This window comes from Carassius gibelio, chromosome B23 (assembly GCF_023724105.1).
Source record: "Carassius gibelio isolate Cgi1373 ecotype wild population from Czech Republic chromosome B23, carGib1.2-hapl.c, whole genome shotgun sequence".
Taxonomy (NCBI): Eukaryota; Metazoa; Chordata; class Actinopteri; order Cypriniformes; family Cyprinidae; genus Carassius; species Carassius gibelio.
This window is the reverse complement of record NC_068418.1, coordinates 17,429,472-17,450,355: the sequence shown is the minus strand read 5'-3', so window position 1 is coordinate 17,450,355 and position 20,884 is coordinate 17,429,472. Positions and strand designations below refer to the sequence as shown.

General features: G+C 37.4%; 1 protein-coding gene across 4 annotated transcripts in view; it reads left to right on the top strand.

The window, feature by feature from the left end:
* magi3a (membrane associated guanylate kinase, WW and PDZ domain containing 3a) overlaps window positions 1-20,838 on the top strand; it is a 120,609-nt gene extending 99,771 nt beyond the window's left edge. For 2 of the 4 annotated variants that reach the window (XM_052595040.1, XM_052595039.1), the window contains 13 exons: window positions 270-461; window positions 3,556-4,125; window positions 7,398-7,429; window positions 8,309-8,498; window positions 8,598-8,692; window positions 8,776-8,968; window positions 10,133-10,324; window positions 11,158-11,343; window positions 11,552-11,648; window positions 13,778-13,883; window positions 15,417-15,554; window positions 15,767-15,905; window positions 18,389-20,838. In XM_052595040.1, the coding sequence (XP_052451000.1) occupies window positions 270-461; window positions 3,556-4,125; window positions 7,398-7,429; window positions 8,309-8,498; window positions 8,598-8,692; window positions 8,776-8,968; window positions 10,133-10,324; window positions 11,158-11,343; window positions 11,552-11,648; window positions 13,778-13,883; window positions 15,417-15,554; window positions 15,767-15,905; window positions 18,389-19,125 (2,867 nt within the window). In that variant the 3' untranslated portion in view covers window positions 19,126-20,838. Of the gene's footprint in view, window positions 1-269; window positions 462-3,555; window positions 4,126-7,397; window positions 7,430-8,308; window positions 8,499-8,597; window positions 8,693-8,775; window positions 8,969-10,132; window positions 10,325-11,157; window positions 11,344-11,551; window positions 11,649-13,777; window positions 13,884-15,416; window positions 15,555-15,766; window positions 15,906-16,571; window positions 16,668-18,388 lie in introns of all 4 variants that reach the window. The other 2 variants (XM_052595042.1, XM_052595041.1) reach the window with 2 other exon arrangements.
* The last annotated feature ends 46 nt before the right edge of the window (window positions 20,839-20,884 follow it).

Genomic DNA, 20,884 nt, shown 5'->3' with positions numbered 1-20,884 from the left:
ACGACAACGATCCCATCAATTCCCCACGGGCCTAATTAAGTCCCACCCTATTTTTGCCTCATTTCACCGCATATATGTCACAGTAGGGAAGAAAAGACTATCACAACTTCTGTTTCATGCTGACTTCAAAAGGAAACTTCGCTCATTTTGACAAACTGTAGAGATTTCTATACGAACAGCTCATTTAGAAGTACACACTCTTTGTCTTGCTTTGTAAACAAGCTTTAAATGGTTAGTCTCACAGACACTCTCTATATTTCCTCTTTTAGATGAAACTGGTTTAAGGGGATTCACACGGGACCCATCTCAGCTGCAGGGTGCTATCTTGCGCACAACTCTGAAGAAGAGCCCTCAGGGCTTTGGTTTCACCATCATCGGTGGAGACCGACCAGATGAATTCCTTCAAGTGAAGAACGTCCTGAGAGATGGACCCGCTGCACACGATAACAAAATCGCTTCGGGTAAATCCACTCGGCTTATGTTCATTAAGTTCTCAGGCAACTTGTTGCTTATTTTATGAATGATGATAGGCCATCATCAAGTATCATTATGCACAGTAACACCCTGAATCATTGGTGTTTATCGCTGCAGTCTCGAATGGTACCATATGTGGCGCATTGCTGGATGCCACATCCATTTCTTGGAGCATTGCCGGGTTACTAGATTCCAAGTAAATAATCCTGTGAAAGTGCCCACAGCGGGATCGCGTAGACAGCGATAAAATAAACCAGAATCAGTGGGTGAGCATCAGGGGAGCTGGCTTTCCTGCAGAAATGCATTTGGCGATAATTGCAGCACTTACATTAACACTCACTACCCTCCATTACAATGTGAAGAAACAACTGCCTGTATACTTCAACTCCCTGGAGACAGCAGTCTGTACATAGAAGTGTAAAACAGTTTAACCAAGATATACATTTAATTCTGGATTTGAGCGCGGTGCAATAAACATGCTTCAGCTGGCTCAAAGAGGCATGCTGAAGGGCAGATTCATCTGCATCCTATTTCTTTATGCAAATTCTTTTGTTTGGTCAACAAGCTATGAAAAAAGCCGTAGAGGGCTGTTTATGAGTCTCTTTTAGACCTGGCAAAATATTAATCGTAATTGTGGATTCTCACTATTTGTTTTTGTTAATTTGGTATTTGTGTTGAAGACTTGTTGCAGCATAAAATCTGGTCCTCATTTATGATTATTCTGGCCAAGAATAGCTCACTTAGATAGGAAAATACTAACTGATGGACATGGAAACAGCCAGCAGCAGTTTGTTTCATTTTTATGGGGGCAGGACTAATTGAAGAAGTTGAAATGACAATAATAGATAGTCATGGGCAAAATTCCGATAAGCTGCATTTGTTTAATCATAAATAAAATAAAAACAGTAATTTCATCAGCCATTACTCCAGTCTATAGCATCACTTGATCCTTCAGAAATCATTCTGCTGCTAGAAAACATTTCTGATTATTATCAGTTTTGAAAACATTTGTGCGGTTTAATATTTTTTGTGGAAACTGAGATATATAGTGATTTTTTTAACACTCTTTGAGTAATAGAAAATTCTAAAGAACAGCATTGGTTTGAAATGGAAATCTTTTTGTTTTATTATAAATGTCTTTATTGTCACTTTTGATTAATATAATGCATCCTTGCTGATTAAAGGCATTTATTTCTTTCCAAAAACAAATTTAATAAGTCTTACTGACCCTAGACTAAAGTCAGGCAAACAAATTGGAACTGATGATTTCAGTCAGTGCTTGTGATTTTTATGTTTTGTTAACAGAATATCTAAACTCATACTTAAACCTCATGTCTAGCAGTAGACCTGGCCTCTAGATCTTCTGAATGAAATATTGATGCTTGCAGCACTTTGACAGGTTGTGTGTGCCGTGCCAATATTACTGTATAAGCAGCTGGGTGTCTTTTAGCAGAATGGTGACTTTCAAGAAGTGAAGCAAACCTGGAAGGATGCCATTGATTGGTCAGGAGTAGAAAAGGATGCAGGAATCCCCCAACGTCCTCTGCATTGATCAATAGACACACTTCCCATTAGATAGACTACACCAACCGAGCGGATCATTGACTTTAGCTGGAGTAATGGTTACATGGGCACTGCCTCTTTATCACTTTATATCATACTCATACACACTCCCCATGAACAGAACAGAAGGAGCCAAGACAGCTCTCGATGCTGGAATCAAAATTAACAGTTTAAACACACTGACAGGATTTGTATTTGTGCTCAAATCGACAAAATGGCCATGTTCCAGATCTGACAGAGTTTGTCTTGCTGCCTGTTGTCTTTATATACAGTCAGATAGCTTCAAAGACACTATGCTTACTAAAACGGATTCTTATTAAAGACTAATTTAAAAAGGCTTTATAAAGACCACAATTATAATGGTCACTCGCGTCCCACACAAACAGCAGTCTTCAAAAATACAAATGTTGCATAACTTAAACAAACTGCATAACACACAGATATCGGATGTAATTGTTATTTAATTAGAACTATAAACTTTTTTTGTTGATACTTTTCGGTACTGGAAACAAAAAATTGTTAATGCAAATGTATTATGAAAGTGATGTATAAATGGGTACAATTTTGCCTTATATTTTGTCCAGAAATAGCTGTTTTACTGTTTGAAACAGACTTTGCATCAGGAATGCATACCGTAAGAAACAAAAAAGTGCAAAAAAGGTGTTGTTTTGGGGCCTGTAGCAACAAACTAAAATATAAGCAATTTAAATGCTTAAAATTAATAAAACTGATATTAATTCTAATGAAAAGTGGAAGTATTAGAAGAAAAGTTATTTTAAAATATGAACAAATACTCCAATAGTATATGAATAATAATAAAATAACATAACAAAAAAATGCAAAGCACTTGGTTTTTATTAAGAATATTTCAGTACTGAATAAATGTCATTTTCAATGAGCTTGTCACATTGTATTCTGGGAATGCCTTATGTGTGAAGGATAAATTCAACGCTGCCTTTGGCCATTTTGGTCATAACAAGGTATCCAACAGTCTGAGAGTGCATGAGAAACTTGACTAATGATTCCCATTAAAGTGAAGTGAAAAGTGAAAGTGACATACAGCCAAGTATGGTGACCCATACTGAGAATTTGTGCTCTGCATTTAACCCATCCAAAGTACACACACACACACCTGGAGCAGTGGGCATTTATGCTGCGGCGCCCGGGGAGCAGTTGGGGGTTCAGTGCCTTGCTCAAGGGCACCTAAGTCATGGTATTGCCAGCCTGAGAATCGAACCCACAACCCTAGGGTTAGGAGTCAAACTCTTTAACCACTAGGCCACGACTTCCCATTGAAGCTAATGTTAAATCTTGAATCTGAAGTTAAAGTTCTGGACTTTAATCAGATTGAACAATTTGTCAGTACTAAATAAATGTAATTTTTTTTAATTGGGCACATCATGTGATGATGGCCAAAACAAGATATTTTTCAAGGCATTATAACTTTTCCTAACCATGCTGTCTAGTAGGGTTTGGAACAGCTGCTTCATTCATACTTCTTCTTTGTCTCTCGTTTAGGTGATGTTATAGTGGACATAAATGGCACATGCGTGCTGGGTAAGACCCATGCAGATGTGGTCCAGATGTTCCAGTCCATTCCTGTGAATCAGTATGTGGATATGGTCCTGTGTCGTGGATACCCGCTGCCAGAGGACACCAACTCCAGCGAAGAGGGCACGGGAGACATAACTGCTTTGCCAGGAATGGACGGGCAGCCCATTCATTTAGACGGGACCCCCTCCGTGCAGGACCTCCATTACATGACCACCGATGGCAGACATCCAGCTGCAGCAATGCCCAACGGACGCTACCCAGAGGCGGGAGAGACCACCCTGCTGCAGCCCGAGCTGGTCAGCGTGCCTCTGGTAAAGGGGCCGAGCGGATTCGGCTTCGCCATCGCAGACTGTCCACTGGGCCAGAAGGTGAAGATGATTCTGGACGCGCAGTGGTGCCGAGGTCTGCTGAAGGGGGATGTGATAAAGGAAATTAACAGGCAGAACGTACAAACCCTCACCCATGCGCAGGTGGTGGACATCCTCAAAGACCTGCCCATGGGCAGCGAGGTCAACGTCCTGGTGCTCAGAGGAGGTGAGTGATGGAGAGAGTCTGACCTGGGGTCCAGTTACCTCCTATTTACTTTGACTGCATCCCATTGCAGGGCTTTAGTGACAGTTAAAGGAATAGTTCATCCAAAAACTAATATTCTTTCATTATTTTGCAGTGTTGTTTTAGTATTATTTTTTTATTTTTAAAGATTTATTTTGGCATTTTGCCTTTTATTATGATAGGAAGTGAAGTGGCAGAGAGAGTGGGGCAGGCTTGTGAAAGTCCCTTGAGTTGGGATTCGAACTCGGGACATCCATAGTGTGACAGCTTTGTATGTTGACATGACTACGGATGGTTTTTTTTTTTTTTTTCATCATTTTTTTTTTAATATTTACATTTTTGTTTTGGTTTTAGTTGTTTTGTTATATAAATTATGCATAAACTTTGATAAGGTAAATTAAAATTTGAAATGTTGATTGGGAAACTAACTGAAATATATTAAGCTGAAATGACTACAACTAAACTGAAATAAAAATAATGTTGAATAGAAATACTTAAAAATTAATATTAATATAAATGGCAAGTAGCACATCATACATTATAGCAGATTTTTTTTTTTTAGGGTTAGTTTATTTTTTTATTTCCATTTGTGACCCTGGACCACAAATATAAGGGTCATGTTTTCGATCATCTTTCCATTGATATTTGTTAGGATAGGACAATATTTGACAGAGATACAACTATTTGATAATTGTGGAATCTGAGGATGCAAAAAATCGAAATATTGAGAAAATTGCCTTTAAAGTTGTCCAAATTAAGTCCTTAGCAATGCATATTACTAATCAAAAATGAAGTTTTATATATTTATGGTAGGACATGTAAAAAATATCTTAATGGAATATGATCTTTACTTAATATCCCAATGATTTTTGGCATAAAAGAAAAATCAATCATTTTGACCCATACAATGTATTGTTTGCTATTGCTTCCACTATTCCTATGCAACTTATGACTGGTTTTGTGGTCGGCAGTCACATTTGAATAATTGTAGTGCTTGAATTTTATTTCAGTTAGTTGCAAAGGCAACAATTAAAATTTTCGTTAAAGCTTATTAAAGTTTATCCCCAATTTATATAACAAAAAAATAACTAAAACCAACTTAAAATAACTAAAACCAAACTTACTCTTCATTTAATATTTTTTCATTTAATAGTTTTCTTTTTTTGTTAACAATGATAATAACATTTCAAACCTGAATGACATGCATTCTTCAGTTGGAAAAATGACATTTTTTGCCATACAAAAATTTAGCAATCCACACAAGAAAGTCAGTCATAAAGATTTGGGATGGCATGAGTAAATGATGATGACAGAGTTTTCATTTTTAGTGAACTATCCCTTTAAAGAAGAACTCCGAGAGATAAAGTTGTGATTAAAATGATTTATGTAAGCTGAAAATGTGTGGAGAAGAATAAAGCGAGAGACATAACAAGGAGGGTGAGAGCTCAAAGAGATAGACACTGGTGTTTGCAGATAAAAGATTCTCACATTTTAGTCAGACTGATCATTGTATATCACTATAATACCATTAACGCCTGAAGGAAAAAACGTTCATGCTTACACCAAAAATGGATTGCACAATCTCCGTACTGCAGGTTACTGGGGTGATTAAAGTTCATTTGCAAAGTAATTGAAATAAAGTGACGTCATTCTTAATTACTCCTCTTCATTTGAGTACAAAGTCTCTACAACTTCAGTTTGTGCTGCTGTGGTTTGTGGACACTTTATCAAAGTTTCTCCTGAACTCGTAGAAAAAAAACCCAACAATGTTTTAATTGAACTGAATCCTGTATTTGCATGCACAGCAGCGGGCGCATAGCAGCTATACACACAGATCTATATTGCATCTAGTCTGTGGTTTGTCTGGAGCCCAAGTGAAAATATCAGGTTCTGTGTTCACTAACTGACATCCAAGTTTCGGCTGTCACAGCGCAGACAGCGGATTGTGGCTACAAAAGGTCAAGCGAATTCATAAGCAAGCTTTTCTTCTCTGACTTATACAAACACGATTATATGCTCAGAATCTGCACAAAGAGCAGCGTACCACAGATGTGGATGTTCTACATAGGTATCGTTCAGTTAATCAGTTAATCGTATCAGTTAACATTCAGGCTTCATCATGCACACACACATACTGTACATCAACATGCCTGCCACAGATCATCATGCTCTATTGTGTATATATGATGTCTTCTCATTTATTTCTCCAGTATATGTAAATGCATTGTGGAGTACACTGCCTCTCAGTGGCTAGTGTTGATTTTTTATAAAGTTTTTCACTGTATTAATTATATATACTACTAGACTGAAAATCAGCTTCAGGATTGAACAAATTTGATTTTAATTTTTTTTTTTTTGTTGTTGTTGTTGTTTGCTTCAAATGTTTGAGGCATGTACATTTTTTATTTATTTATTATTATGTTTTTAAAAGAAGTCTCTTACGCTCACCAAGGCTTTATTTATTTGATAAAAAATAAAGTACTTTATGAAGTTTAATATAAAAAAATGCATTTTATTCTTCAGAAATCATTCTAATCTGCTGGAATAATTCTTATTATTATCATTGCTGAAAACAATGGTGCTGCTTCATTTATGTGTGGAAACATACTTTTTTCAGGATTTGAATAGACGTTCAGGTTTACAGCACTTTCGTACCATTTTGAATATTTATTGGTCGCTTTTGATCAATTTAATGCATTCTTGCTATAAAAGAATTCTTAATTTCTGTCGAGAACAAAACATACTGACCCCAAACTTTGGAACAGTAGTTTTTTTTTTCTCATTGAGACAGATGCTGACTGGATTAAAATTTTGCAAAGCTCTTGATATTGGTATTAAAAGTGAAGTGTGCAGAAAAACAATTAATTCTAAAATACTTTCTCCAGCTTGTACGATGTTTATAGAAAGCCATTTATAGGTTGATTTCTGTCATTTTAAACATTCTATTTGTTTTATCCCAACTTTGTCTCAGCCAATGCCATGAGTTTGGGGCGTGGCTATCTGTTTATCTGACCAATGATGGACTAGCCTGCGTTTTTTCTGTAATCTTTTTTTAAATGCTAGTTTCATTTGATGTCTTTAATGACGGAAAACTGGCACACTACACTTTTAAAGAAATTTTACATTTCCTAAATGAACTGATGAATTGCATTTCTCCTGCAATAAATGAATCTGTCTAATTATATAGTCTTGGAACGTACAGTACTATACTTGCTAATTTTCATTTCCCTCTTTATATCTGTTTGTGCCTGCAGGTCAGACATCTCCCGTGAAGTCTCTGAAACCTGTAAGTTAGACCGCTAAATGTCTTTTAATTACTCAATTTTGGGGATTTAATTTAGACACACCAGGGAATTTTGATGAGATGAAGATGAAACAGGATGAATTATTTATCAGCCTCATTCTGGGTTCTTCAGCGAAGCACATTCCTTGCAGTCGTACATTATTCACGGAGCAAGTGCCAAACGCTATAATGTTATTTTAAGAGCAGGATGTGGTGAATCACTTGAAGGCAAACACGAGTTTCTGCAGTGAACATCACTGCTGAGTCAACAGGTCCCTCAGGAGCACTTCCTATTGGGCTTCTCTCACAAGTGTTTCTCATACGTCCTCTAATTATCTCTCAAAGCAGCTTGTATAGCATTGTATTCAGTCATAAGGACACTCTTTGAGTGACTGCATCAAAAAATAATGACATTTCTGCTTGATTAGAACATGACTAAGCAGATCTTTTAATCTATATGTAATGTTTTTAATAAATAGTAAAAAAGACATTTGACTTGATGGCCTATTTAAAGAGATAATTAACCCAAAATTCATCCCCATGTCATTCCAAACCTGTATGACTTACATAAAAGAAGATATTTTAAACTGAACCATTTTGGTTCCCATTGACTTTCATTGAATGGACTAAAATACAATGGAAGCCAATGGTAAATAAAACTCATTAGTTGTCAACATTCGCTTGTGTTCATGTTGAAGGAAATGCATATAGGTTTGGATTGGCATTAATTAGGATGAGGAGTGAATGATGAACCTTCCCTTTCATATTGAGAGACGCCCATGTTTGGCATAGTACTTGGGATAGTGTTATTCATTGAAGTGCTGTAATGTTGATGAATATTTGGTAATGTTTGTTGCTCTGTCTATCCATCTGTTGGTTTAGATCACTCCAGCTATTCCCAGTGCCCAGAAACAGGACATTGCCTCCAGTTCCGTCAGTACTGAAACTCCCAGTCCAGCTGAGCCTGGGCCCCAGACCCTCCCCTTCCCTCCTCATGCCATCCGCTCCAACTCCCCAAAACTGGACCCGTCTGAGCTCTACCTCAAGTCTAAAGCCCTGCTGGACAGCAAACGTGAGTCTATAGAGCCGGTAGTGGACATGTGAAACAGTTTTGCCATTTACACCAAAATATGTATTGCTGACGATTCATTTTACTGGGGGGTTTTTCCAGCTGCCAACACTAAAGAACTGGACGTGTTTATCAGGAGGAACCAGGAGACTGGATTTGGGTTCAGAGTGCTGGGTGGAGAAGGACCAGATCAGCCAGTGAGAGTTGACATGCTTTGATTTGTCACTATACTGTCACAATGGAAAATGATGTAAACTTTAACCATGTCATCTCTCTTAAGGTGTACATTGGTGCCATTGTTCCTCTGGGTGCCGCAGAGAAGGACGGCCGTCTGCGGGCCGGAGATGAGCTCATCTGTATTGATGGCGTTCCCGTCAAAGGCAAATCTCACAAACAAGTTCTGGAGCTCATGACTAATGCTGCACGCAATGGGCAAGTGATGTTGACTGTGCGCAGAAAGCAAACCTATCCAGGTTCGTACCCTGCTGCTGTGTATCAGTATGTGATGACTGCATGCTTGCCATTTACGTTTTTACAGCTGTAGACATCCTCCAGAGGTTTCAGTCGTATCTGACATTGATGTCCTCCCTGTGAGAAGTGAGCGTTTTGCTCCATTAGTTCTTAGTAAAGGGCCGAGTTGAGCTATAAAATAATAACCACAAAATCAAAATTTAATGACCACTGTTTTCAGTCAAAGCAGAAGACTGTTTATGGGTTAACAAAGCAATGACTCAATGCACTGAGTAACTATAAAAGCAAGACGCCTCGAGACACACACTGGGTAATTTAGAAAAAAACTTCAATTATGAAGCCATTATGAAATTTGGCTTTATGCCTCATAGCAGTTTTTTCAACACTTTTTCAACATAATGTTCTCTTTCAGTTTTTGTTAAAGCACACTGGGATTTTCTCCATTTGTTTTACTTCATGTTGAGCATTGGTAGAGATTTCTGCCAATTGTTTTTTCATGAATCATCAGACCCAGATGGAATCGGGCAAACTATTAAAAAAAAAATGTCAATAGGTGGATGTCTAAAATTAGCACTAGTATAGCGAAATTTGGCTTTGATGATTATTATTGTACATATAAAACAGTATTACTTGCTAATGACCAAACACTTCAAGTAACTGCCAGAACAATAAAAATTATCTGCACCTCACCGATACATAAACAATCCCATTGTGATTTGGAGAATTAAGTTATAATTATAGAATTGATAAAGCTATTTTATAAATGTATCAAATATAATTTAGAAAATATAAAGCAGAAAAAAAATTATATATATATATATGTATATATATATATATATATATATATATATATATATATATATATATATATATATATATATATATATATATATATATATATATATTAAAAATATATATATGTAAATGTGATAAATATAAATAAATAGAATGTATAAAAAATATATATATATAATGTGTGTGTGTATATATATATCTATGTATTTTAGTACTTCAACTTCAATCTAAGTTAAAAATTTTCTGTTTTTAAGTCTTGAAATCATTTTGTGCTTTTGTCATGTATAGAATTAGTACAAAAATAACACTGTACAGTATCTTTGTCAAATCTTTGTTCATTTAAACACTTAATATTGCATATGCTTAAGCAGAAAGAGAGGAAGATGATGGTCAACCTCAGGCCCCACATGTTCCAGTGCTGGTCAACGGCTCACCCAAACCGCCCCACATCGAGGTGTCCGGCCACAGCCACCCTCAGCCCTATGACGTCACTCTTCAGCGCAAGGACAACGAGGGCTTCGGATTCGTCATCCTCACCTCCAAAAACAAGCCTCCTCCTGGCGGTTAGAAATTACTTTCAAAGCTTTTTTCCATTGGTCTCTTCTTGTGTGTCTCTGTGTGTCTCTTCAGCTCACCCCACCATCATTTTCAAGCTTTTTGCTACTTTTCTGTCAGCTTCCGAAAGCACACCTTGTTCTTCTGCATTACAACCACAGACTCATAATGTTGTTGAAAATGTGGCTGAAATCTAAATTCCTTCTTTCATCCAGTCGCTTGAAGGGGCAACATACTGTACAATGCAATTACAATAATACAATCAAAGCTAGCTTAGCTGTGAAGTATTACAGTAATAAACCCAGAGCTGTAACAAAAAGCATTATTCAAATATAATGGCTATAACCATTAACTCTCAATGTGAACATTTGTAGGATTTATTTGTGAAATTATGCTGTGAAGTTTAAAATGTAGTTTTCCTTGTGATATCTAAGAGATAGTAATATTGTGAAATATTACAGTTTATTTTAAAATGTCATTTAATCCTTGTGATGCAAAGCTGAATTTTTAGCCGCCATTACTCCAGTCTTCAGTGTCACTTGATCCTTCAAAAATATGCCGTTATGGAAACATTTATGATAATATTATCAATGCTAAAAACTATTTTTGTGGAAACAAATTTTGTGTTTTATTTATTTTTTGTATGTTCATTGCATAGTGTGTGTATGGTGTAATGCATGGTGTTTTTCCTGGTCATGTGAACCACTGTAAACCTTTTGAGAATAATCAAATGTATTTATAAATATCAGCTATCACTATCTCAGATCTTGTGGTGCTTCTAGTATGTCAGTATATCTAAGATGTATAAATGAAATAAGCATTGATTTCTGTCTTTCCTCAGTTATCCCACATAAGATTGGTCGCATCATAGACGGCAGTCCCACAGACCGCTGCGGTCGGCTGAAAGTGGGTGACCGCATCTCTGCTGTGAACGGCCAGTCAATTATTGAGCTGTCCCACAATGACATTGTGCAGCTCATCAAAGAAGCTGGGAATGCTGTTACCCTGACGGTGGTGCCTGAGGAGGGTAAGCTTTAGTTTGAGGACACTATATCATTTCTCTTCATTATTCTGCTGAACAATGAGCTGATAGAAGGAAGCAGTACAATGCATATTGATTTTTGTTCTGTAACAGACTGGTTGTTAAAGTATTTGACTTTGAGGATTGAAAGTGACACTTGGGATGGAGTTGTGTGTGTGTTTCTGCCACACTGATAATCCTGTTTACTTTTCAGAACACAGCGGACCGCCGTCAGGCACTAGTTCAGCCAAGCAGAGCCCAGCCACCCAGCACAGAGCCGTGGGACAGCAGCCTGCCAGCCGAGATGACAGGTACAAGCTCCATCCGGACGGCCAGCTCAATCACAGTCTTTCCAGTCCACATACAAACATTTACCATTTCATTAAGTCTCAATGTGTGGCTGTCGATAATTTCTTTTTAAGAACTATGATCATCTAAACAACATGATTTACATATTTATTATGTGAAAACTTTTATCAGTTTGGTTTAAAAACAAAGTATTTTTATTTTGCATCATTTGCCATCAAACTTAAATTTTGTGATATTTTTTTTCCATTGTATATAGGATACATAAAATACTTGCTATGAAATTAGCGAGACAAAGGTGACCATTAAAAACCAAACATTTTAGGATATTGCAATTTTTTATAAATGTGATTGAAATGACATTATACAACTGTTCAGTGTGGGGTCAGAAAGGATTTATTTAAAGAAATAATACATTTATTCTGCAAAGATGCATTCAGTTGATCAAAAGTTACAGTAAAGAAATTTTTTACAAAATATTAATATTTCAAATAATTTAAGTTTTTTCCCCCATTTTTTATTCAAGAATCCTGAAAGAAAGAAAAAAAACTATGGTTTCCTCCAAAATATTAAGCAGCACATCTTTTTTACTGATAATATTAAGAAACGTTTCTTGAACAACAAATCAGAATAAATGCAGTGAAAACAGTAATATTGATGAATATAATTACAGTTTAAAATATCTGTTGTCTATTTTGATACATTTATATATATAAATATACATACATACATATATATATATATATATATATATACATACATATATATATATATATATATATATATATATATATATACATACATACATATATATATATATATATATATATATATATATATATATATATATATATATATATATATATATATAATTGATTTTTTTTTTACTGTATTACAGTTTTTACTGTATGTTTGCACATACAGTATATAGTCTTGTTAATATTGGAGACTCTTAGTAAATCTTAGTAACCCCTGTTGGAAACGAAGCGAAGACCAGGACACTCTTGGGTATCTTCAGCAGGACTCTTTATTAAGAATGCGCTGTGATGCGCTGCAGTCAACAAACGTCTATAGCAGTGATACATTGTAGTTTATATACATTTAGTGGCAGTGCTTAGAAATGTAGACAAAGCACCTGGGTGACGACCTTAAACAAAGCATGCAAATGAAGTATTCAAATATAGGAACCCGCCCCAGACTCTAGAGTTTCAGCTGTCCTAATGCAATCAACATAACTACTCAAAGACTGGGGCAGAGGCACCAAGAGCTATTACAAAAGGTAATCTGGCTCATTTGACTAACAATCAGAGAACAGGAACTGACTGGAACCTCTTGTTACAGACTTTGCTTAAGAGAATAATTTGTCTGATGTCATCATATTGACCTTAAATGCTCAATACAGTGTACTTCACCTTAGTTTTTCATGTGATGCTATGTCAGAACATAGGATCAGCATATTTTAAACAGATTCTTAAATTTGTAAGCCCACACCACAAATGCTTGAATGGTTGTGAACATTTATCTTCTGGAAATTCTTAGTAGATAAAATAAGCTATTGAGGATGTGTGGTTTAAGAGACCCAAATATTCTTCAGCAAATAATAAATACTATAGCTAAAACAGCATGTCTTTTATACCTTCAAGAAACAGGACCCAAGACCCCATGCAAACATGATATGTTACACATCATGACACCCTGCCCTCTCCACTTCTACATCTTTCCAATTCCAATGACCTCTGTCCATTTCCTCCTCTGTCAAGAACGCTCACGGCCTCTCCTTTCATTTCAATCCCAAGCACTTGGTCCGGGTCATTCTTTTCAGCATAAAATTGAGTAGACTTGTTGTGAACTCACTCCACAGTCATGGCTCAGATAAGAGGGGCAGCCACTGTCAAAGCTTTTGCCCACACTTAAGACCAACAAAAGGATGTAATGAACTCCGCAGACCATTGAGGTCCGGAAGAGAGCCTCTCAGCCTCTTTGTGCGAATTACCATTTTGAGCTGCACATTCTCATGAACAAAACCGCACTTAGCTGTGCTGGATAACATGGCATTGGATGAAGGGAGATGCTTTCAATTTGTGCAGCAGTTCATTAAATGCCCTAAAGAAGCATTTAATTGTGTGTCATTTAGGAATGCCGTAGAAACAGATGAGCGGAAGGACACTATGGCCCAAGCGGAATACAAATCCCAGCCGCAGGGTGAGATGGCGACTGTCATCACCTCAGGACCAAAGCAGGTGAGATGGAAATGAGATGATGGCACTTATTTGAGTGAAAATTTGTGTAGTAATAAAGTTCACAGATTTTTATGCAACTGACGTAAGGACTTAATTTTCATGCAGCCCACGTTTGAATTAAATTAAAAACTTAGAGATGGAAGCGTTTGTCACCTTAAGGATTAATACTATAGGCTACAGTGACTTTACGAGCTATGAAATGGAGGAAATGTTTGCAAAATATAAGCCATATATAATGCTAATGACAGAGTGTAGATATGCAAATCAAGTGTCGTTTCTCATTAGCTGACAGGTGTGGTAGAGCTATTTGTTTTTGCACTCAGAACAGAATGTAGTGAAATCTTTAGGGTTTTAGATGAAAGTGCTACCACCTTCAAGTATATTGTCAGCACAATCTCCAGTGATGAATACTTGGACCAAGAGATCAATACCAGAGTCCAAAAGGCCAGTCAAGCTCTTGAGAGACTGCAACTCCAAAGTTCTACAACTCAGCGGCATTGGCCTCTCCACCGAGCTCAAAGTATACAGAGCAGTGGTCCTCACCTCACTTCTGTACGGCTGCGGAACATGGACGTCCTACCGGAGACACATCAGACAGCTGGAGCAGTTCCACCATCGCTCCCTCCGGTCAGTCATGAAGATCTGCCGGCAGTTACCAACCAAGAAGTCCTCCACAGAGCTGGCTCAACAAGAATTGAATCCATGATTCTTAAAATGCAGCTCCGATGGTCTGGCCACTCAATCTATAACAAGTAGAAATATGGCGTGGCTCCTATAAGAGCTGCGCGCTCCCGGTTGAACTGTCGATCTGCATTGTATGTGCGATTCGAGCACTGCATGTATGTGAGTTGTTTGTTTTTCTGTTACTCCGTTAAAGTTATTAAGTAATGCTGTGGACGGCACAACGTTCATGACATACAGTTACACGAATTCTGTGGGGAATAAAGTCTCCTCCATATAGTCTGGTATCAGTAACTCAAGCTAAGTGAGCAATCCCTATTTGTTCCGTACACAGCGTGTTACAATTAGCATGGACCAGCAGAGGATGCCAAAGCAGGTGTTCTTTGGAGAGCTGGCCGCAGGGTTCAGACACCATGTGCACCCAAAGAAAAGATTCAAAGTCACATCTAAAATGGACTGACATGAACCCAAAGCAGTTGGAGCTTGCTGCTTCTGACAAAGCCAGTTGGCGCCCCTGAACTAATAAAGCAGCCACCGCATTTGAAGAGGACCATCACCATCATTTTGCAGCTGCAAGAGAATTCAGACACAGGCCTCTGCCCTAACTACTTGCAAACCTTGCCCCCTCTGCAACCGCCTCTGTGCTTCTGCCTTCAGGCTTCAAACCCACATGAGAACCCAAAGATGACTGCACAAAGCCTTCCGACCAAGAAATATGTGATAATATATTTGCATAGTTCAGCGAGTCTACAGAGCATTTAAATGTAATGTGATCGGCCAAAAGTTGAATTCAGGCCATGTTGAGCTGTTTATTTTAACATGTAAAATGTAACTGAAATCTCTCTTTTTCAGGGCTGTTATCCTGTGGAGTTGGAGAGAGGACAGAGAGGTTTTGGCTTCAGTCTGCGAGGAGGGAAAGAGTATAATATGGGCCTTTTTATACTTAGACTAGCCGAGGACGGTCCTGCACTGAAAGATGGCAGAATACATGTGAGCTCTCACGACATTAACACATACACACAAAGAACCGTAAGACATTATTACAATAACAAATGAAACAATGAAACGCATCATATTAATAAATGGAACAGTGAAAATGCATAATGTTTTACTTAAAAACTTTTTCTAACATGAAACATTTTATGATATAGTTTATTGATATTGTTTGAATGACAGAGGGGTCTGTGTTTGTGACCTCGCAGGTGGGAGATCAGATCGTGGAGATCAACGGTGAACCCACGCAGGGCATTACACACACACGGGCCATTGAGCTCATCCAGGCCGGGGGCAATAAAGTGCTGCTGCTTTTGAGGCACGGACTGGGTCAGGTGCCTGATCATAGTGAGTCTATTTAATACCTGACCTCTCAAAACAATACAGCCCAATGAAGCGACATACCTGAGAGGAACGTTCTCCATAGCAAGCCACCTCTTTAAGTATGTTCAGAAGTGCAGAAGAGCTCATTTGAATTCCGTCGGCTTCACGAACCGAGAAAAATCAGTTCCCTGAAGCCGATATGTTCCCCTCTGAGAAACAAATCAATTTCTGAAGATGGGTTTGTTTTCTACTGCTGTTTCAAAAGCCATTGGAAATGTATTGTGACTGTTATCTTTCCTCAACAGAGTGTTTTCTAATGGTACTTCATGCAACATGGGTAGTCTTGTTCAAAACATTATAACAAAATAGACTCGTATAGCGTTTAACCACGGTGGATTTACAGAAATATTACAATCATCATCATACTTACCTTTATATTGCCTAAACATTGCATGCATATGGATCAACACCAAATGCAAAAATAGATAAGTCTGCACACAAGTACTCGATTATTAGTGAACGAGGACTATTGGGTGATTTGGGTATGTGGGTCCTATGCATGTTATGTCAAATCTTCCTATCTTCATGCATTGCTGTCACTCTTGCTTCCTGTCTCAATTTTTGCTGGTTTCTTTCTCTCTGTCCGGGCACTGTTCTATGCACCTCTTTCTCTCTCTCTTCCTGGTTTAGGTCTGAACTCTTCCTCCTCCACACTGTGCTTCCACATGAAACCAGAGCATCACTAAAGGCTTCTCTGCTTTTCTTGGTCTGTCCCTAATAACTTTGGTAAACTTTGCTTTCCTCCTCTATGCTTATTTTGTGTATGTGCAGTTCTACCTTTCTTTCCCTTTCATTTGCCTTAAAATGAACCTTCTGCTTCTGAAGGCCTCGAAAGAAAAAAGGAAATGTCAGTGATGAGAATTCTGCAGATCAAATTATATATATATATACAAACATGCAGTGATTATTGGCCATTCTCTAGAGCGGTTTCCTCTTGTGTTCATTTTTGTTCACACTTTCATAAAACAATAATCCACTATTTGTCTTAATAGTTAATATTTATTTGTTAATGATAATAACACTGATAATGATTAGATATTTTAATCAGTGACATCACTTTTATTTGTAAGCTATAATCGAACATGTCATAATTTAATCAAAAATGAAATCTTTTTAAGAATGCCCTGGAGTTCACATGCCTTCAGTTGGGAGTACCGCTCTGGAATGATGCATCCTGGGTAAATTTTAGAGCCTAAATATGTGACCAAATATACTTGTTTCAAGACAGTTAAATGAGAAAGAAATTGAAACCCATGTCAGGAGCCACCAGCTTGTTTCCTCACGTCTTGTGGCGTGACTTTATCTTGAGAGAAAATTGCAACTTCGCCATTCTGGGTCTGACTCTTTCTCATAGCTGGTTTCAGCTGCTTGATATGTGTCACTGTATCTGGAGGCCAAAAGCCACTGAATATTCTGAAAAACTGAAAACTGTGACAGTTTAATTGAGAAGGTCTCTGCTGAAGACAGGTTAATTATGTTCAGTTTATCAGTATTCTGCAGATCTGCTAAATCCAATTCTCAATGTTTAAACCTGCACTCTGTCATTTTTCTTCATTTAAAAAGTTTAACTCAGAGAAATGAACAGCACATTTGAAACAGATTTAAAAGTACAATTTAAAAGTTAAAAGTTAATTCACTCCAGTTATACTGTATCAACTTGTATGTATGGAGCGACTGACCTCGTGAGGGCCACCATATTGAGATGACATGGAGTGTATTCTCCTGGTTATTATATAGTTTCTTCCAATGATTAAATTAATTTGTGTGATGCTGCATTCACACCGCTAGGTTACAGTATAACAACTGTCTAACACAACAGAATATTAAGTACACCTTTTTTTACAGAATATGATGTTGCCTAAAAAATGTTTGACATGTTATAGAGAAAAGAATAAGACTAAATAAAAACCCGGTCAGTAAATTCTTTTTTTAAATGTTTCTGAAAGAAATGTATTTTGCTCACCAAGACTGAATTTATTCAGTCAAAAATACAGTGGGGAAAAAATGGAATATTGTGAAATAACACTACAATTTAAAATAATGTTTTCCCTATTTTAATATTTTAAAATGTAAATTTTTGTGATGGTAAAGCTAAATTTTCAGCAACATTTCTTATTAGATCACTGTTGAAAACAGTTGTGATGCTTAATGTTTTTTTGTAGAAACCATGAAAAACATTTCTTTCAGGATTATTAGGGATTTTTTATATAAGCATAGCATTTATTTAAAGAAAAAAAAAGACATTATAAATGCATTTACTTTCACTTTTTATCAACATAATGCATCCTTGCTAAAATAAAATAATTAATTTTAATAAAAATAAAAAAAAACATTGTAACCAAAAAGACTGATTTGCTCTTTAACATGTTACAAAACAGACTGAGTGCACCTTTAAAATAAATGATTAAATCTTCAGACACTGATTATTACCACGTTTTGTGTTTCAGATGTTAAGGATACGATGACCGGTCCATCTGCAAACTCTCCAAGGTATTCTGCATCCAATGAGCCGTCGACACCAGCATCTCCATCCTTCATCTCTCACTCCCCTGAGCTCAGACCCTCTCCACCCGAGGAGCTCTTCTTCGACCCGGTGGCCGCTTCGCACGGACAACTTCACCAACATTACAGAGACGCCAAACAGCAAATTAGAAAGAGTGACCCAAGCATGCCTCGTGACAACAATGACAATTTTACTCTCCCTCGAAGACAGGACGGGAAAGAACGCTCACGGAGTCCAAAAAAGACTCTAAATATCGACAACAGGAATGACCCTAGTGAACGAGAACCTCGATCCGCAAGCCCCAGGAAGACCAAGAAGGAAAACAGTGGGATCAGACAGGAAAAGGCCACTGACGGATTGAAGCCTAACTCTGGAAGGAGATACAAAGATGAGGACACTATGCACAAGCAGGACAGGGAAACGGGTGAAACCAGACCTGAGGTCCCAAGAGGTGGCAGTGACAGATACCAGAGGGACAAGACAGCAGAACCTCAGAGGTCTGAAAGCGGTACCCTCAACCGGAAGGACCATAGAGGACGAGACAGGCCAGAGGACTTTGAGGGCGTACCTCAAGAGACTCCCCATAATGGGAACCCTACCACCAAGAGAGGCCCTATAACCCCAGGACCCTGGAAGGTGCCCAGCTCCACAAGGGTTCAGCCTCCGGTGCATGGAGTCTAAAGCATTTGGGAGCAGTTATTGATGTGTATCACTGTGGATTTTGTCTTTTTTTTTTTGGTATGACTATCACCATCTACACTGATAACGTGCAGCATTTGCTTAAGTCCACCAACAATACGGGCCTCAGTTTTGTTTTGTGCCAATCAGACTGCAGCTACAGTCTCATCCATGTCTCTTTGCTCCTGTGACGATAACATGAAGGATGCTTTTCTGTGAAGGTTTAAAATGTCTGTTAATATTTAAAAAAGTGGTGGATAGTTCACCCAAAAATTACAATTATGTCAACATTAACTGGTATGACTCTGCAGAACACAGAAGAAGATATTCTGAAGAATGTTGGTAGCCATATCAATTTGGTGGCCATTGACTTCCATTGTGTATGGACCATAAATCTTTTATCTTCCACTGAAGACAGGTAGAAATACAGGGCTGAAACGATATGAGAATGAGTGAATGATGACAAAATAGATTTTTGGGTAAACTATCCCTAATGCTCCATCTTTGATTCGCCACATGTCCTTACAAAGACTTTTCCAGTGATGCAACTAAGATCCAGTCCTGAGAAGTTACTCTGTGTAGGCTGTGCATTATTCAGCTTTTTGTGGTAAATTTTTCACATATCCATCTTTAAAAGACCAGAAACTTGTGGTTAAGTATATTGTTTACTACTTGTGTGTTGATGAAGACGCATATGTAATTTATTGAAATGAATATGATGATATAAACATATACATGTATAGAGGTATAGATATTTGTATCCATTCTGAGCCAGGTCACTTATTAGTGTTCCAGCCTGCCGATACGACTTCCGGCTTCCTAACGAACATATTTTTTCACAGTGCTATAGCTTTTACAGTTAATATAGGTGGAGCATTTGCAAGGTGTGTACATTTGGGATCAAATGTTCACTCGTATCATTAGCAGGTGAAGCAGAACTAGGAGAAATTCAGATATATTTTTGCATACTATCCAATCTAACATATATTTTTTCTTATTCTTTTTAGCACATCAAATGATCCATACTGCATCGTTTTCCCAATATTGGGAATTCATGATCATTTAAAGTGTCTTTCTGCATCTGTATCTTTCATATTAAATGATGCTCCAAGGGAAATGTAGCTCTGAATTATGTACCGAACATGTTGGGCGTTATTCATCAGGTTCTTAAAGCCTCAAACAATTGGCTCAGACTCAGATGCAAGATATCACAATGTCTAATATCTTTTTTCGTAACAGTATTTTTGAAATACCACAAATATTGAGTCCATTCGGACAGAGTAGACATCAGTCAAACATTGCATATGCTACAGTGCTTCTATGTTTTGTCATGATGAAAAATGTGAATACTTTCTAATACGGTTTATGATTGCTTCGTGATCATTAATCTCAACCCTTTTGTAGCTTGTTCCTCTATTGCATCTCATGTCATGAGGTTGTATGTATGATACTGTGGCCTTGCATTGCTTTATCTTACACAAAAAAAGCCTTGTGGTCTCTACATTGTGGTAGTTGTAAATGTTTATAAAAATACAATGTACAGCACCTGTATAAAACTTGCCTTTGTGAGGAGAAAAACAAGAAAAAAAATCTATAAATCACTCCATTATTTTTTTAAGTAATTGAGAGTATACACATATATATATAAAGAGTGGTTAAAGAATCTGGTCATGGCCTTCTGTTCATGCACTGATGAATAAAGATTTACTGAAAAGATGCCTCTTGATATTTTTTTGTAGTTTGATTTTCTATATTATTTAAC